General features: G+C 42.2%; 2 protein-coding genes across 3 annotated transcripts in view; both read right to left on the bottom strand.

The window, feature by feature from the left end:
* Window positions 1–11,413, bottom strand: part of CPNE1 (copine 1) — a 41,436-nt gene extending 30,023 nt beyond the window's left edge. Inside the window, 1 exon segment of the mRNA XM_037402730.1 lies at window positions 11,365–11,413. The gene's annotated coding sequence lies outside the window, so the exon portion shown is untranslated.
* Window positions 2,234–14,270, bottom strand: RBM12 (RNA binding motif protein 12). Of its 2 annotated transcripts, none has more exons than XM_037401488.1 (3): window positions 14,165–14,270; window positions 11,365–11,447; window positions 2,234–6,933 (listed from the first exon to the last, which is right to left on the bottom strand). In XM_037401488.1, exon 3 carries the CDS (start codon window positions 6,909–6,911, stop codon window positions 4,272–4,274), a length of 2,640 nt encoding a protein of 879 aa, XP_037257385.1. In that variant the 5' UTR covers window positions 6,912–6,933; window positions 11,365–11,447; window positions 14,165–14,270; the 3' UTR covers window positions 2,234–4,271. The 2 variants fall into 2 exon arrangements, with proteins under 2 accessions (XP_037257385.1, XP_037257387.1); XM_037401490.1 differs by having other exon boundaries at window positions 11,365–11,415; window positions 14,165–14,240.
* Window positions 14,271–15,360: the final 1,090 nt, after the last annotated feature.

Genomic DNA, 15,360 nt, shown 5'->3' with positions numbered 1-15,360 from the left:
GTCCAGTTTCAAAACCGCTTCCTTCCAACGAATTATCCTGTCAAAGACAGAAACTAGTCTTCCCCTTGCACTACAGTCTGTATTAAACAGGAACTGTAATCCTTTGAATCAGGGTCTAATCCATACATTTGGATAATCATGCTAAAACAACTGCTCTCAGAGTGGCCCATTGTCCTGCCAGAGGCTTTAAGTGGTCTATAATAATGTAGTAGTTTCAATTTTGCAGATCAGAAGGCCAACACTGTTCAGAGGCACACACTGCTCAACAACAAGCTGAAGACTGACAGCATTTGCTGTAAGAGCAGCAGCTTTGGAACCACCACAGCAGAACCAAGGCAGAACAAAATACAGAAACTGAAATAGTTATTTAGAGTTAATGCACCACTGGTGTGCCTAGGTAACTGGAAAAATATTTTCTACAGTCTGCAGTCTTTAGCGCACCAAAATACCCTCAGCAAAACAAGCTGGTAATTTCACACAGTACAACTTGAGGACAGCCTGAGCAATTTCACAGAACTGACCAGCAGGTACATTGTTTAGATGGTAGACCTTCAGTGTCAACTGGCACATGGCTATAGTCTTCAGTATCGTATTATCTTCCTCTACACTAACAACAAATTAAGAGCACAGACATTCAAGGAAAACATTAAATGCTATGAAAGGAACATGACTTAGAATAAAAAGAAGTATCCTTCAGTTTTCTTTAAACCTACAAACCTCCAAACCTACGAACCTTCAAACCTCTCAAATCTACGTTTAGAACATGGCAACAATTCATCAATAAAGAACTGGCTTTAATGTTGTCTGTGATATTACAGAATTAACTTGTGTTGAAAACATCTGTGACATTCACGTGTAACTGCTTGAAAACTCAGTAATTTTAAAAGCCACACTTTCATCTAACCATTGCAGTTCTTCCATATGTCACAAATTTATCATTGAATAATTATATTCATACTTTCTCTTATGAATGGGATGACAAAAATATGTACATTTAACAGAAATCACATCGTGAATGTAACACTTTACCACTTAGTTTTTTAGAAGTGGTACTTAAGACACCAACACTTGAAGAACTGCTAAAAAAACCAACTCAGCCAGTTATATAAACACGAGTACCTTCTTTCCATAACTTGAAGAAACTGGGGACATCAGTGTCACAGACTGTATTGCTCCAAAGAGGCTAAGCAGGATGTTAGTTCCTGACACTCAAAACATCAAGGCCAAAACAACTGCAAGTATGAGCAGTGTCCATTAGCTGATTCTTTCTGTTGCTACCTCTTGTTAGCAGCCAGCCTTGAAGTGTGTATGCAAGGGCGGTTACATACCTTTCCACATTGGAGATGGGACCTCAGAGGTCCTACCCCTTATTTTTAAAGCTGTTCATTAATATAGAAATACAAAGTAAGCAATTATATCAAATCTAGCCACAAAGTCTGTTAATGTAACAGTATTCCTCATAATTTAGCACAACATGCAGTTTAAGGCTGCTTCTAACATGAAAGCAAGTTGTTACAGAAAACTTCTTCCATTTCCAAGTTACACTTGGCAATGAACTGCTCTATATAAGCTTTAAAGAAGCAACCATAACTATTTGGGACAGCAGCTGTACTGCTTACGATACATACAGAAATTCCAAATATGCTACAACTTCCTATTTTTTCCAAGAGCCTACTCTCAAGAAAGAGCAGATACTTACTAATTTACTACTACTTTATGCTAAAATACATGGAGCATCAACTGCTTGGCAAATAAAAGCCCCTTCCCCACCCCAAATCCTCTACTTAAGCATTCCATCCGTGTCAATGTTCCCAAAACCAATGGCTTTTTGTATAGGTTTGCACTTTTTTTTTTTTTTAGGTAAGCATTTAAACATCTTTAGACCATACAGAAAAAAAAATCAAGAATCAGGAAATGAAAGATTTCCAAAACAAACCTGCACTTTTATAAAGTCCAAAGGAACAGGCACACAAGCATGTTCTGCAGCATATGCCGTGTCTAACACAAACACTAATAACCCTGTATCCATTACCAAGAGGATCAAGAGGTGAAATCAAAAGACAGTAACATAGAACTGTGTATCTAATTCCAGACACCTGTAGTAGAAATTACATTTCACAACAAGGCAAGCATTGTTGCGATTCATTTGATCTTGAAAAAACAGTTATCACCAGTGTCCACAAGTCAACACACACTAATATCTTAAATCAATTCTGTGAACAATGAAGCCAAGTTTTCCTTTTCATTAATTTTATTCTAATGTGAAACATGAAGAAACAAGCACCCAAATAACTCCAATATAGTATGAAACTTTAATAAAAGCTGTTTAAAAAACAAAGAGTAAAATTTTAAAAATAAACTGAAAGGCTTGACTCCTAATCACACATCTTTCTGACATCAGCAAGAGTACTTTCAGACTTTCAAAGAAAGAAAAAAACAACAAAAAAACAACCAAAAAAACAAAGATCTGCTGTTGAAACATCACTCCCAAAGACTGTTGAAACGCATAACATGAAGCTTCAGAGACAGACAGTTTTATTAACAGGAGGCTTAATTTTAAACAGTATATACAAATCACATTACTTTTCCAAAGTTGGGACCACCTAGTAATCTGTCAAAACAAAATTACGCTAATGAATTACAGAAGCATCTGTATAATGCGACCGCCTCTTTATTGAAGTACACCTTTATACAATCCTTCCACATATTCCTGTACTGTGAAATCCTCTCAGGATGCAGCGCTGCACAGGTTTTCAAATCTCTCCTACACACCACATGAATAAAACTGTTGCCACTTGCACCTCTCAATTTTGCCTGACCATACACTTCAGTGTTCCATGATATGCAACACCAAAAGGCACTGTTTTTCTCTGTCCAAAAAACAAAACATTTCAAAGTTTACTATGTTTAAGTACAATGATTTGCAGGGAATAGCAAGATTTTTCAGGCAATGCCCAAGACTTCAAATTTATCATAAACCAAGCAAGGATGAACAAAAAAAAAAAAAAACAACAAAAAAAAACAAACAAACAAAAAAAAAAAACCACAAACAGAAAGTCTACTTTTCACTTGTGTCATTACTTCCTTTCCAATTCTCTGGTTTTTTTTCATGGAAGGTTTTACTGCACAGCAAAGAAAATGGCAACTCTTTACAGACTTTGAATACAACAGCACAACTTTATTGGAAAAATATATTGTAAACTCAGTATTTTCAAGTTTTGGAGAAAAATAAACTCAATCTCTGGATTCACTCATAGCAGTAATTCACGACAGAGTTGCTGAAGTTAAAAGTTTCTTTCATATATAAACTAATTTAAAACTTTAGCTGGACTCCAATCTCCTACTAATCACCACTTTGATTCTCTTAGCAGAGACTATGTAAGGAGTTCAAGAGACACATGAGAAATACAACATCAATATCCAACTAGTGTCAGAGATCCTATGCCAACTGATTCACATAATCCTAACAAATCAAGCTACTTAAACAATAATGAGTATTTTCAAGTTGTTACTTCTACTGCAAATGTTTTATAAGTGTACTGTAAAACTCATAATGTTTGAGGTTAGCTATACTTGTGGCAAAAGTCTTATTCTGCACAGTTATAATTGCAATATATAAATAACTAAAGGTTATTCCACAAAGAACAGCTTGAATTTTACAGAACGATTCTGCTCATACTTATAGGAATTAGTTTGGTAGACACATCAGCAATGGGCATAATTCAACTGTTCATACAGTGAGAATCTTGGAAAAAATAGATACATACACAAAACAATTAATGTGTGTACACTGAGAATTCGTTCAGTTGCAGAGTAAAATCAGGACTTTAAACAAAGCTTTGACCTGTAAACAAAGCAAATTCAGCCAGCTTTTAACCAAATCTAGAAATAGCTATCTATTTTACAATGGCTTACAAGAGCACCCACTGAAGAGCTTCACTGACTTCATCTTTTCCCTTATCCAAAACTACGTAAAACCAATCTAGATTCCTTGATAAGCACGGTGTCCAGTCTAGTTTACCAAACTTCTACTATGAATAAGAATCTGTCTAGCTTCTCCACATATTTGTACGGGAAAATCCACTGCACATCTATCCTCACACTGTTTCTTATGTAAAGGCTAACCCAATGCTCCGTGTCTCATCAAAACCAATCTGTTTTACAATTTAAACAATCCACAGGTTCTATCCTGGAAATACTATAAAAACCAATCCAGATGCATTTATCACACCACTATGAATACCTATTCTACAACTACTTCACATTAACAACTACCCTAAAACAAGTTTTACTTTTCTGGAGCCTATAGGCCTATCATTTAAATCAACAACAGCTGCCATAGCTTCATCACGAGACTCAAATGCAACCATTGCTTCTCCAGTGGGCATGCCTTTTTCATTGTATTTTAAGCACACCGAACCAGGGATCACTTGGTAACCATAAAAGAAATCCAAAATTTCATCCACTGAAACAGTAAAGGGCATATTTTGCACTTTGATGACAGTTGGTCCTGGCTTCCCAGACCCTGTACCAAAACCTGGGGGTCCACTAATATGTATATTTCCTGGTCCAGGTCCAAACCCTGGAGGTCCACTTAAGTGTCCAAGACCACTAGCAATTCCTGGAGGACCAGCCCCAAAGGCAGGGGGTCCACTTAAATTGCCAGGACCATTACCAAAAGCCTGAGGAGCCCCCGCAAAACCTGCCGGTCCACTCAAATTACCAGGACCACCTGCAAAACCTGGGACTTCAATACCTGTACCAGGTAAACCACTAGTTGCGACTGTAGGTATTCCTGGTCTAGAATCAGGAAAGCCACTTATTCCAGGTGGTGGTAGAGGGGGACCAAATGTGCCAGACCCACTGAAGTTACCAGGGAAATTAAACGGAGGACCATTGCTTGTATCTTTAGAATTTCCCCCCAAGAAGGCATGCTCATCCCCACCAGCACCCTGTGCTCCTGGCACAGTCGCATTTCCTTGTATCGGTATTTTCAGTATCTTTTTCCCTTGAGATGGTGGGTTTCTCTCAATATCTCTCATTTCTTCTACAGTTATCAAACGCAAAACAACATCTCTTCCATTCAGTTTTTTACGGTGCAAACGCTCTGCCTTACGAGCATCATCTTCAGCTTTAAACTGAACCAGTGCTTGTCCTAAACCTTGCCCGTTATTATCAACAAGAATCTGTACAGAGTTTTCTTCTACTGCCAGTCCCTCTAGAAACTGAAGGATTTCCATTTTTGTTATGTTGTATGGAATATTAGATATATGTGCACACAGTTTTGGTGAGCCTGGCTCTCCCTCAGCATTCATGAGGATTTCTCTCTGGTCATAGTTGAAGTTCTGCAGTCTTTTACGAATCATGTCTATCTTTTCTAACATTGCTTTTTTAGTAATTGGATGAACTTGAATAAAGCGATTCCCTATGTACTGCTTATGATGACACAAAGCTGCTTTATAATCAGCTTCATTCCTGAACTCAACAAAACCCTCTCCAATTGCCTTCCCATTAGGTCCATAAGCTATGTAAATGCTGTCCTCAACTATGTCCAGCTTTTTAAAAAAGTCTATCACATGTTTGTTCTCTGATTCAAAGGGGAGACCTTTCAGATAAACACAGAAGCCCTGCTCATGGGGAGATCTTGACCGTGACCTTTTCTGTCCACTAGGAGATTTGGACCTAGAATGAGCCTGGGGAGGAGGAGGGTGAGATGGCCCAGAGGGACCCATGGTTTGCTTGAAAGTTATGTGGCCTCCAGCAGCCACCCACTGTCTCTCTGTTGCAGGACTAACTTCAACATAGCGCTGAATCATCAGCATTCTGTTTCGTTTCAGTGCTTCAAATGTATCTTGAGGAGAAAAAAACTTAACTAGTCCATTTCCATTATTTCGACCTACATGATCCTTCAGCATATGGACTGCATCCACACGGAGCCCAAGGAAAAAGTCTTTCACATCAGATTCTGTTGCAGAAAAGGGCATTCCATGAACGCTGACATACAAATCATCTGGATTGATTGGAATCGGCTTGACACTACTTTGAGAATTCATCTGGATAGGATTTACAGGATTCATGGGACCAATAAACAATGGATTCAAGCCGCTGTTCATATTCACTGCTGCTCCAGACCCATTCATTCCAGTGGGTAAAGGTGCTACAGGTGGAGGATTCATAGGAGGCATTCCTGATATGGGAGGCATAGGTGTCATTGGAGGTACAGGGGGCACAGGGGGTATCGGAGGAACTGGAGGAACAGGAGGTAGTGTGGGTACAGGAGGAGGAACAGGTATTGGTGGAATAGAAGGCATTGGCGGCAAAGTTGGCATAGCTGGGATCGGAGGGATTGGTGGAGGAGGTACTGTGTTCATAGGGGATGCTGTGCTAGGTATAGTTGAGCTAAATGTTGGGCTACCAAAGGTACTCCCAAGATTTGGAGGTGCAGTCCCCATACTGGCAGTAGAAAACGTGGATATGCTTTTATTGCTTTCATGCACAGTAGTAGAAGCAGTTACTACACTAGAAGGATTACTGAAGTTAGGTACAGTAGTAGGTAAGTTAACCCTTCCACTCATTCCAGAACTAGGTGGTGGTCCTGACCTGCTAGCATTTGCTGGTGGCATATCTAGATTGGCAGTTTCAAAACGCCTACGACTGAGTTCTATCATGTTCTGCATTTCAGTTTTACTACTCAGCAATAGCGTTACTTTTGACCCTTTAATTGTACCACCTGTGCGCATCATACCAAGCCTTGCATCTTCATCAGTGGCAAAAACGATGAAAGCCTCACCCAGTTCACCCCCTACAATATGCACGCCCCCATCAGGAATGGTCAATCCAGAGAAGAAGTGGCGAATGTCCATGGTCCCCGCCACAATCGGGAGACCTTGCAAGCGGATGACCACAGCCATGCTGCGCTGAAACAACACACACCTGCAGATGAGAAAAGGCAACGGCTATGTCAGACTACTGTTTATGACACCATGCAATTACCTACAGACACCATCTACTATATTTGTTTATATATACCTAACAACATCCTGCAAACATTAAGCATGCTTATATTCCAAGTTCCTTATTCATGTTTACTTCATACAGATTGAAGTATTAAACATTTACCAACACAATCAGTATACATTTTGCACTAGAAATTCCAAAGTAACTGTTAAACTAAGACCCACAAACATCAGTAAAAAAACCAGACAATCTGAGGAACATCAAAAATCAGAACTATTATATCAGTAGTTGAATATTTAATGGAACATAAGCAAAATGAGTAGTTTAGCCAAACTGAATTTACCATATGCTGATATGGTATCCACTGTACCTGGCAAAGTGACTGCAAAAAATTCTGCACACCTATGGGAAATAAACAGTTGTCTTTCATTTGGGGAGGGATTTTATCTCCTGCCAGGTGAAGACAACTAGGAACGTAACAGTGGATTGGTTACAAACAAAACCCCATTATGGACAGCTAGCAACAGTGAGACTCACATGACATCCTGAAAGGGACCATCTAGATTACACTGATCTTGTCTTTTTCTCAAGGCAAAGGGAAAAGGCCTAAGGTGACCATGAAGCTAGCTAACAGTTATAAACAAGCCCCAGACATTTTGTGACCATACAGGCTTCACCTAAACTATATCCTAGCTAGATACTTGGCCTTTACAACTTTCAAGAACAATGTGTAGTTTCTAGTAGTTGCAGGTGTTCTAAGATTACACCTTCTGTCACAAGCACAAGTAAATGACTTTTACCTCTGCAGCTGAGGTTAATGGACACAACATCAACTGTTAACAGCTAGATCTTGACAGTTATCTTGTACACATTCTACAAAACAGCCTGAGGTTTTCTCAGAAGTTCAAGATAAACAGAAAACTAGGTAATCCTCTCTTATTCTTGACAAACCTTCAGTAAAGATTAAAAGCATCATATTAATACTAGCACAATTCAGCAGTTCAGAAGTCTCTCACACTAAACCATGAACAGCAGTACCTCATTTCACCTGCGCCACTCAATCTCTGAAACTTTTTGACTTCCTAAGCACAAGCCAGTTCAGTATCTGTATGGAAGACCTCCAAGGCTCCAAGTAGTCACATACAAATGGTGTTAACTAAACATTTGAAATGAAGAATGAACCAGATCACATTATTGTTCAGGTTGGAAAAGACCTTTAGGATTGAGTCCAACCAGATGATACAATGCATCACCAGACAGCAGTGCACTGAAGACTTCTGGCCACACACCAAAGCTGTGACCAACTACAATCAGTAACTAACTCCCAATATTTCACATTCAGCCAAGTATTGTATCCCAGCATATAGTCATGTCTTTAAGCCAGCTGTGTTTGCCTATGTCTCCCAATCACCCTAGAGTAGACATGTCTTGAAAACATCCTTAACGACCAGGTAAAGCCACTATCCAACCACATAACTATGCCAGGTAAGGCTGAATTCAGTACTTAAAACAGGAATAACAATTCTTCTACAGAGGGAGGAAAAAAGCAGCAATTCTTTTGTCTGCATGACAGAACTTCAGATTACTCAAATGGGTACTTAAGTATTGTATTGCCCAATAAACCACAGCTAACCCCTTCCATACACTAATGAACTCAGGCAACAAACTGGGGTATTAGAGGGCATTGGCCCAGATCTAGCTGACACCCGAAAAATGCAGAGGACTTTTCTCCCTCAGGGAAACAGCAGACAAGCCCATTGGCAAAAAGACAGCTCTGCTGCTCTAGCTGCTGTGAATGAACATCTGATTCCTGACTAGACCATCCTGAAAGAGAGACTGGAACTTGCAAAACAAACATGAGAAGGTCTGAACAAAAATTAAAATTCAGCTGTACATACCACTAAGAAAACCCCTACTCCACCAAGGGACAGCAGCAACAGAAAGGGGGGTATATACTAAACCTCAGGGATCATTTTTTTAAAAAGCAACTTTCCCATCTCCATGGCAAGGTAACAAAAGCAACATCCTTGCATTTCTCTTGCAGTGACACACTTAACTTGAAAATAAGAGTTCATTGCCCAGTCATATTCCAACAGCAAAATATCTCGCCCATGTGAAAAAAAACAGGTCAAACTAAGAACTATGCTATGTACACATCTAAGTAAGTATGTAAGACTTTTTGCACCATTTCTAAAAACAGCAGTATTTCTCAATGATTCTGATTTTAAATTTGCCTAACTTTGACAGCAATCTCTGAAACTAAAGTTAAAATGAAAATTCTGCCTACTTTAATGAAGCCATACCAAATGGTACTGTAAAACTGAAGTTTACTACATTATGCTACAGGACTGCTTCTGAATTAGATTATCCTCAGGCAAGCAAGTGGTATAAAAGCATCCCTGGTTTTCTACCTACACTTTGAAAACTACAATACTACTAATAGCAAATCTTGCTGGGAAGCTTACATTTTCGCTATTATTTATACAAAGAAATGAGTTTCAGAAATTTTCATGCATCAGGAGTTAAGACATTTAAAGTGTTTTGTGCTAAATGGGAGATTACTTTTAGTTATTTCTTTACTTATGCAAAAAGGGTGACAATCTAATAGAGCCATTAGTTGAGGAAAGGCAAGATAAGTCAGCAGGTAAGGTCACAAAGAATTCCTAAGACTTCAAGCATTTGAACACCTACTTAACTTCTAGGATACTGCAAGCATTTCAATCTTGCACTAAATTCAAACTTAATTATAAACACTAAAGGTATCTTTAAGTTTTATTACTAAGTATTCTATTCAGATCCACTAAATCACTACTGTCAAAAAAAACCAAGCAGCTGCTTCGACCTACAGCTGCTAGAAAAGCTAGCTGCAATGAACTTCTGTGTAGTTAACTCCATGCATGATATTAAGCAAGTGCCTGCTATTAGGCAAAAACTAACAGTAATATGAATAAAAAGAACGTGAAGGACTTTACTCATCAAATATTTTTGGCAAAAGAGTATTTTGTCAACTCAGCACATAACTGCCACAATTTTTTCAGGATTTCAGTGCTTACCTGAAGTATTAGTTTAACTTCTGTGATTTAAAGAAAAATCACAAGGACCAAAAGGGCCAATTTTTTCATTTCTGAACACTCACAAGTCTGATTTTTTCCAAAATGCCAATACCCACTATAGGACACAATAACCCACTCACTCAATTTTTCCAACTAATAAAAAAGCAAAGCTTGCCGAAATATTTTATTGTTCATTTGTCAAGATCAATATACATGCAGAGGCAACATCAGCTTCAGACACAGGATGAGCTACACGCCTGTTACGTGTGCACTGAAGGTTTTTTGTTGAGCTCTTAGCAGTGTTCTCAGGCTGCCTGCTTTTCCCCCTGTACAAAAAGTTACTTCAAGGCAAAAGCAAGTTTTGGTGTCATTTTGCATGTCTGGTATATTTTTTGAAAGCTCATACGCACAAAATCCTATAGTTGTGCTAAAGACAATCCATCCCCATTAGCAAGATGAGATGAAAAATGGAAAGGGCTGCCAACAATAAATCTGACTCAACTCATCTGATTAACCTTAACAGCATCTTTGTCTTGACTGAAATGTCCTTAAAAACATTGATGTTACATTTGAGAAAGGTATACAAAATTATTTCTTGCACGTACGTGCTAGTCAATAAAATAAGAATAATTTCCATCATATGAATAAATTAATAAACACACCAGACTAGCCTTTTAAAATACTTGCATTTTTCGAGTTGAGGTAATTTTGGAAGATTCAGCCTAGTCCCTGGAGAGTTGTTAAAAGTATAATACCCACACAATACACGCACACACAACGTATCTGGCAATTCTTGGACGAAGACTGGGAACTGGAATAACACCAGCATTGTAGGAGGAATTTTAAGTATCCAGGCTGAGACTGTCTAGCAAAAGCTGAAAATGCAGACCACAATTTTGCCTTTTTTTTAAAATCACTTTTAAGAAGGCTAAAAATCAACCTGGTAGATTAAGACAGCCATCTCTGAGCTAATTTGAAACTCTGATCCCTTTAAATGCTGCAAAATCTAATAAGAATCAACTGCTGCACATTTCTAAACTCCCAACAGTTAGAAACATGCAGACCTGGGGCCTGCCGCAAAGTAGCAACATTTTCCAACAGTGCAAAATAATCAGGAGAGTGTCCCAGACTACCACATGTTGATGAAGCAACAAAACATTAGTTTGGCTGAAAACTGTTTATAGGAACAACACTGCCAGAACCTCTATCAGCGCAGTGGGAATTAAAAGAGACTAGCTACATATTCCTTGCCCCAAGTGTTCTGATACCAATTCACAGATTCCAAAAGCTTCAAATATTTCTTAAGATATACTCAATATGCATATAAAGAAGTCTTCAATTCAAAGGCTCTTACCTGCAAAGACAGATGTTTTTTTCTTAACAAGTAGCAGAAGCCAAGCCAATCCTGTGGGCAACCAATTAAAACCAACTTTTAGACTGCAATAAAGAATAAATGGAGGCAAAAATCAATGCAGGCAACACAACAGCAGTAACAGTCCACAAAGAACTGTATATATAGAAAGTTCAAACCTGAGACCACCACAAGGCACTGCAACATAGAGCAACCACAAGAGTGCATCTTCTAATACCTTATCCCTGTGTGACTTGTTGGCAACTGCACTGCACAGGTTTTGTATAGTTTCAAGACATGAATATGCCTTCCACAAAGAAGGTAAGAACCACCAGAAAACATTCAAAGGATCTTTCAAATTTTCCCATCACCAATAGGCAAACAAATCACTCTTTCAAAGGCAAAAAAAGGTAATTAAATACTTCAAATCCCTGAATTTTAACAAACCCTTGCTCCACCATGATTATGTTCCTTCCTCCAAATGCAGATCTTCTTACTTGCATAAAGCAACGTAAGCCAAACTTCAGAAAACCTCCCTATAGCTGCGTATGAGTAGTTTTTCAGGAGTCACAAAAACTGGTGAAACTAAGTGACATTTCACAGCCACCTCCAGGCAGTCACCTCTACAGAGCACACAGTAAGAACTACCCACCAAGAAATGCCCATTTTTTTCATCCCTCTATAAAAAAAATTGTCTGCCTGGGATTACAACTCAACAGAACAGCCAAAATTTTAAGCAGCAACATATGCATTTAGTATTTAAAGAAGGGATGGAAAACTCTTATTCTTTCACTGCTTAGTAAACCACCTCAGACTAAAATTGTGATTCTTTGGAAAACTACCTAGGAATGAATCACACCAAGAACTGTTAACTGCCTCCTTCTCACACAACCCAAACAAGCCATTTTCAGTTATAAACATCATCACCAAAGTGAACTCAGAGAAAGAAGTACTACTAAACAATCCACAAACTCCTTAAGAGAGAGAATTACACCAGATATTCACAGATCTTCCAGGACATTAAGAACAGAGTTACAAGTGAGAAAGATACAACTACACTCTTCAGATTTACATTACAATGGCAAATTCATTTAAAAAAAAAAAAGACGACCTTGGGGCTTTTTATTAGAACTTTAAGAGAAACAAGCAATCCTGTATTAGAAGGAAACAACTATATACTTTCATATATAGTAGTGTCAAACAATAGTTTACAATGCAGGAAAGCATGTAATCACCTGAAAAACAGTTTCATGCAAACACACACCTGCTTCAAAAAGCACACAAACCTGTCATGCACAAGGAACTTTCCATTTAAAAGAAAAACCCAAATAATTTTATACATTTCCAGTACAGCAACCACAGTGTTGCACATGTTCCTCTTCACGACTCTGAAAACAAGCTGAAGATTTGCAGTGGACTAAGACAACATGCTATAATGTGAAACAACATAAACAAAACCAAGCACCATTCTTCAGAAAAGGTGCAAAGCTGCACTCTGCTACATTTAATCTTTCCACCAAACACCATCTACTTTTGTTTGCAAGTCTCTATTCTCTCAACTTTAAAAGAAAGCCATCCATCACTCTCGTAGATGAAGACATCCCTTCCAATCAACCGATGCGCAAGAGCGTATTAACTAGGCAAACATCGACTTGAGCACAGGTACTCCCACACAACGCCGACGCCACTCCTCTGGGACTTCATAGGAGAGAATCTCCGCAGCACCCTATCAGCTATACAGAAAGCAGCACCATTCCCTGGAGACAAAACAACTGAGGAAATTACAAAGAGTCCACCCAGGAAACAACCTGCCGACTTTTCTGCTTAACCCCAGCAGATCGAGATGGGTAAGAAAATTACTAAGGAGTAAATTTGAGTAAAACCAAGGCCAAGAGTTTTTTCAAAAGAAAGCTCACACAGACTCCTGGTAGTACTGGGACCCCCTCCAACACTAGTTTGGGGGGGTGCGTGTTGGTTTTGTTTTACAGAGCTGATTTTTATTAGTAGAGCACTGCGTTACGTTACGTTACTGCACGGCAACTTCACTGGCTTTTACAGGGTAACCCCAAAGAGCTGTGGCAGCGCCACAGACCCCAGGGACCTTCTTCCCCACGAAGTGCAGAGCGTTTGCCTCGCTCGCCTAGCCTCCCGGGGCCGGGCGAGCAGCCACCACCGGCGCCCCGCCGAGCGCCCCCCGGGACCGGCCCCGCACCGCTTCCTCCCGGCCGAAGGGCGAGGCGCCGACAACGGGACCGCGCCGCCGCTCGGGGCCCGCCAGGTGCCGCTCCCGGCCTGCGCCACCCCCACACCGCCGTCGCGCCCGCCCAACCCCGGCCGCCGCCAGCAGAGCCCCCGCGCTGCGGCCCGGGCTCCGGCCCCGGCGCCGCCGCAAGGTCACTCGGCCGCCCCCGCCGGCCGGGCCCTCGGCGCCTGCGCCCGGCCCGCACATACTCACCTGCCCGCGCCGGCCGCGCAGCTCCGCGGGCCGCCGGGCGCGGGCGGAGGCGCGGCGAGAGGGAGGGAAGGAGCGGGCGGCCGGCCGACGGCGCGGACCGGCGCACGGCCCCAGCTCCCCGGCCTCGGCGCGCCAGGCCGCGGCGAGGCGGGTGCGGCCCCCGCTCGGCGCCCCGGGCCGGCAGCGCGGGAGGCGCCGCCCTGCCCGGCCCTTTGTGCGCGGGGACGCGTGCCAGTCGCGCCGCGCCCGCCCGGCCTCCCTCCCCTCGCCTCGCCGCGCCACGCCGCGGGCCCGCAGCGCGGGGCAGGTTAGGCGGCCCGGCCCGCCCGGGCGCCGCCGCGCTCTTACCGAGGGATCTGTACGAGAAAAAGGGCTAGAACGGAGCCGAATGGCCCCAGGCCCCCCTACGCACCGAGCCCGACGCCAGCGACCGCGCAGGGCCACAAAATGGCCGCCTCGATGCGGCGCCGCCAGGGAGGGGCGGGGCGGCTCGAGGAGGGCGGAGCCCGCGGCTCGCGCAGGGCTCCTGCCGCTCGCGCTGCCTGGGACGCGGCCGGCGCGGGGAGCCCGCGCGCCCGCTCCGCGCCCCGGAAGGCAACGGCACAGCCGGGGGCTGAGGGGAGAGGGGCGGGGGCTCGGCCAGCAGCGGGGCTTTAGCACAGTTGCCTCTGGTACAGCAGCGACACGTTGACGGTTTGAGGCACTTTCTGGAAATTAGTGGTGAGGAAACCTGGACTCCAAAGGAGGCGTTGATCTTCCAGCGAACAAAAAGCCCTGAGAGAGGTTGTGTCGCCTTCTTCACATAGGACCAGGTTGCAGAATTAAAATGAAAGATTACCTTGGGCCAGTGCCCTCTTTGAGTGTAACTGCCCTGCGCTGTGTCTGTCCTTCGTTCGCTTGACCAAGTACATGTGCAGCACAAATGACTGTCCCACACTGAAGCATGGCGATGCACAGCTAGGGAGATGCCCCATCACCACATTTCAGTGGATGCGGGTGCTGCAGCAGCACCCAATTCCAATGAAAAAAAGAGCCTGCATAGTCTGCTGCAAGAAATGAATGAAAATAAATCATCACCTAACATGGCAAAATGCTTTTCCAGCAAATCTGGGCGTTCAGCAATTCAGTTTACTTAGTTGTTTTTCACCACTGAACAGAAACTAGGGCTGAGCTGTGTGATGGGTGTGCTGTCTGGAGGCAATGGGATCAGGTCAGGCCTGGGGCTGCTGGGCCCCACAGTAGCCCCCACTCCATGATTTGTTTCCCTGTATATTCCCTGTTTCTACTCTCAAATTCTCCTTTACCACCCACATCCCCTCCCCAAAAAAACAGCCCACGCTTGTTCATCTTCTTCCTATAATCCCTGCGTTTACAGATTTTGTACTCTATTTGGTATTTATGGTAAAGGTGCCCTGAAAATGTATCAGTTCCATCGAGCTAACACATCCTTTCTGTGTTGCAACGTGTGCCACCTGCTTACACATCACACCAATGGCTATAAGTAATATCCAGTAATTTGTAGTTTTATCGCACTGGGCAGGGTC

This window comes from Falco rusticolus, chromosome 10, assembly GCF_015220075.1.
Source record: "Falco rusticolus isolate bFalRus1 chromosome 10, bFalRus1.pri, whole genome shotgun sequence".
Lineage (NCBI taxonomy): Eukaryota > Metazoa > Chordata > Aves > Falconiformes > Falconidae > Falco > Falco rusticolus.
Note: the sequence above shows the minus strand (reverse complement) of the source record. Positions and strands in the feature narration are given on the sequence as shown.

Bases quoted from the DNA above. Each gene is read 5' to 3' on its own strand.
- RBM12 (XM_037401488.1), bottom strand. From the start codon at position 6,911: ATGGCTGTGGTCATCCGCTTGCAAGGTCTCCCGATTGTGGCGGGGACC.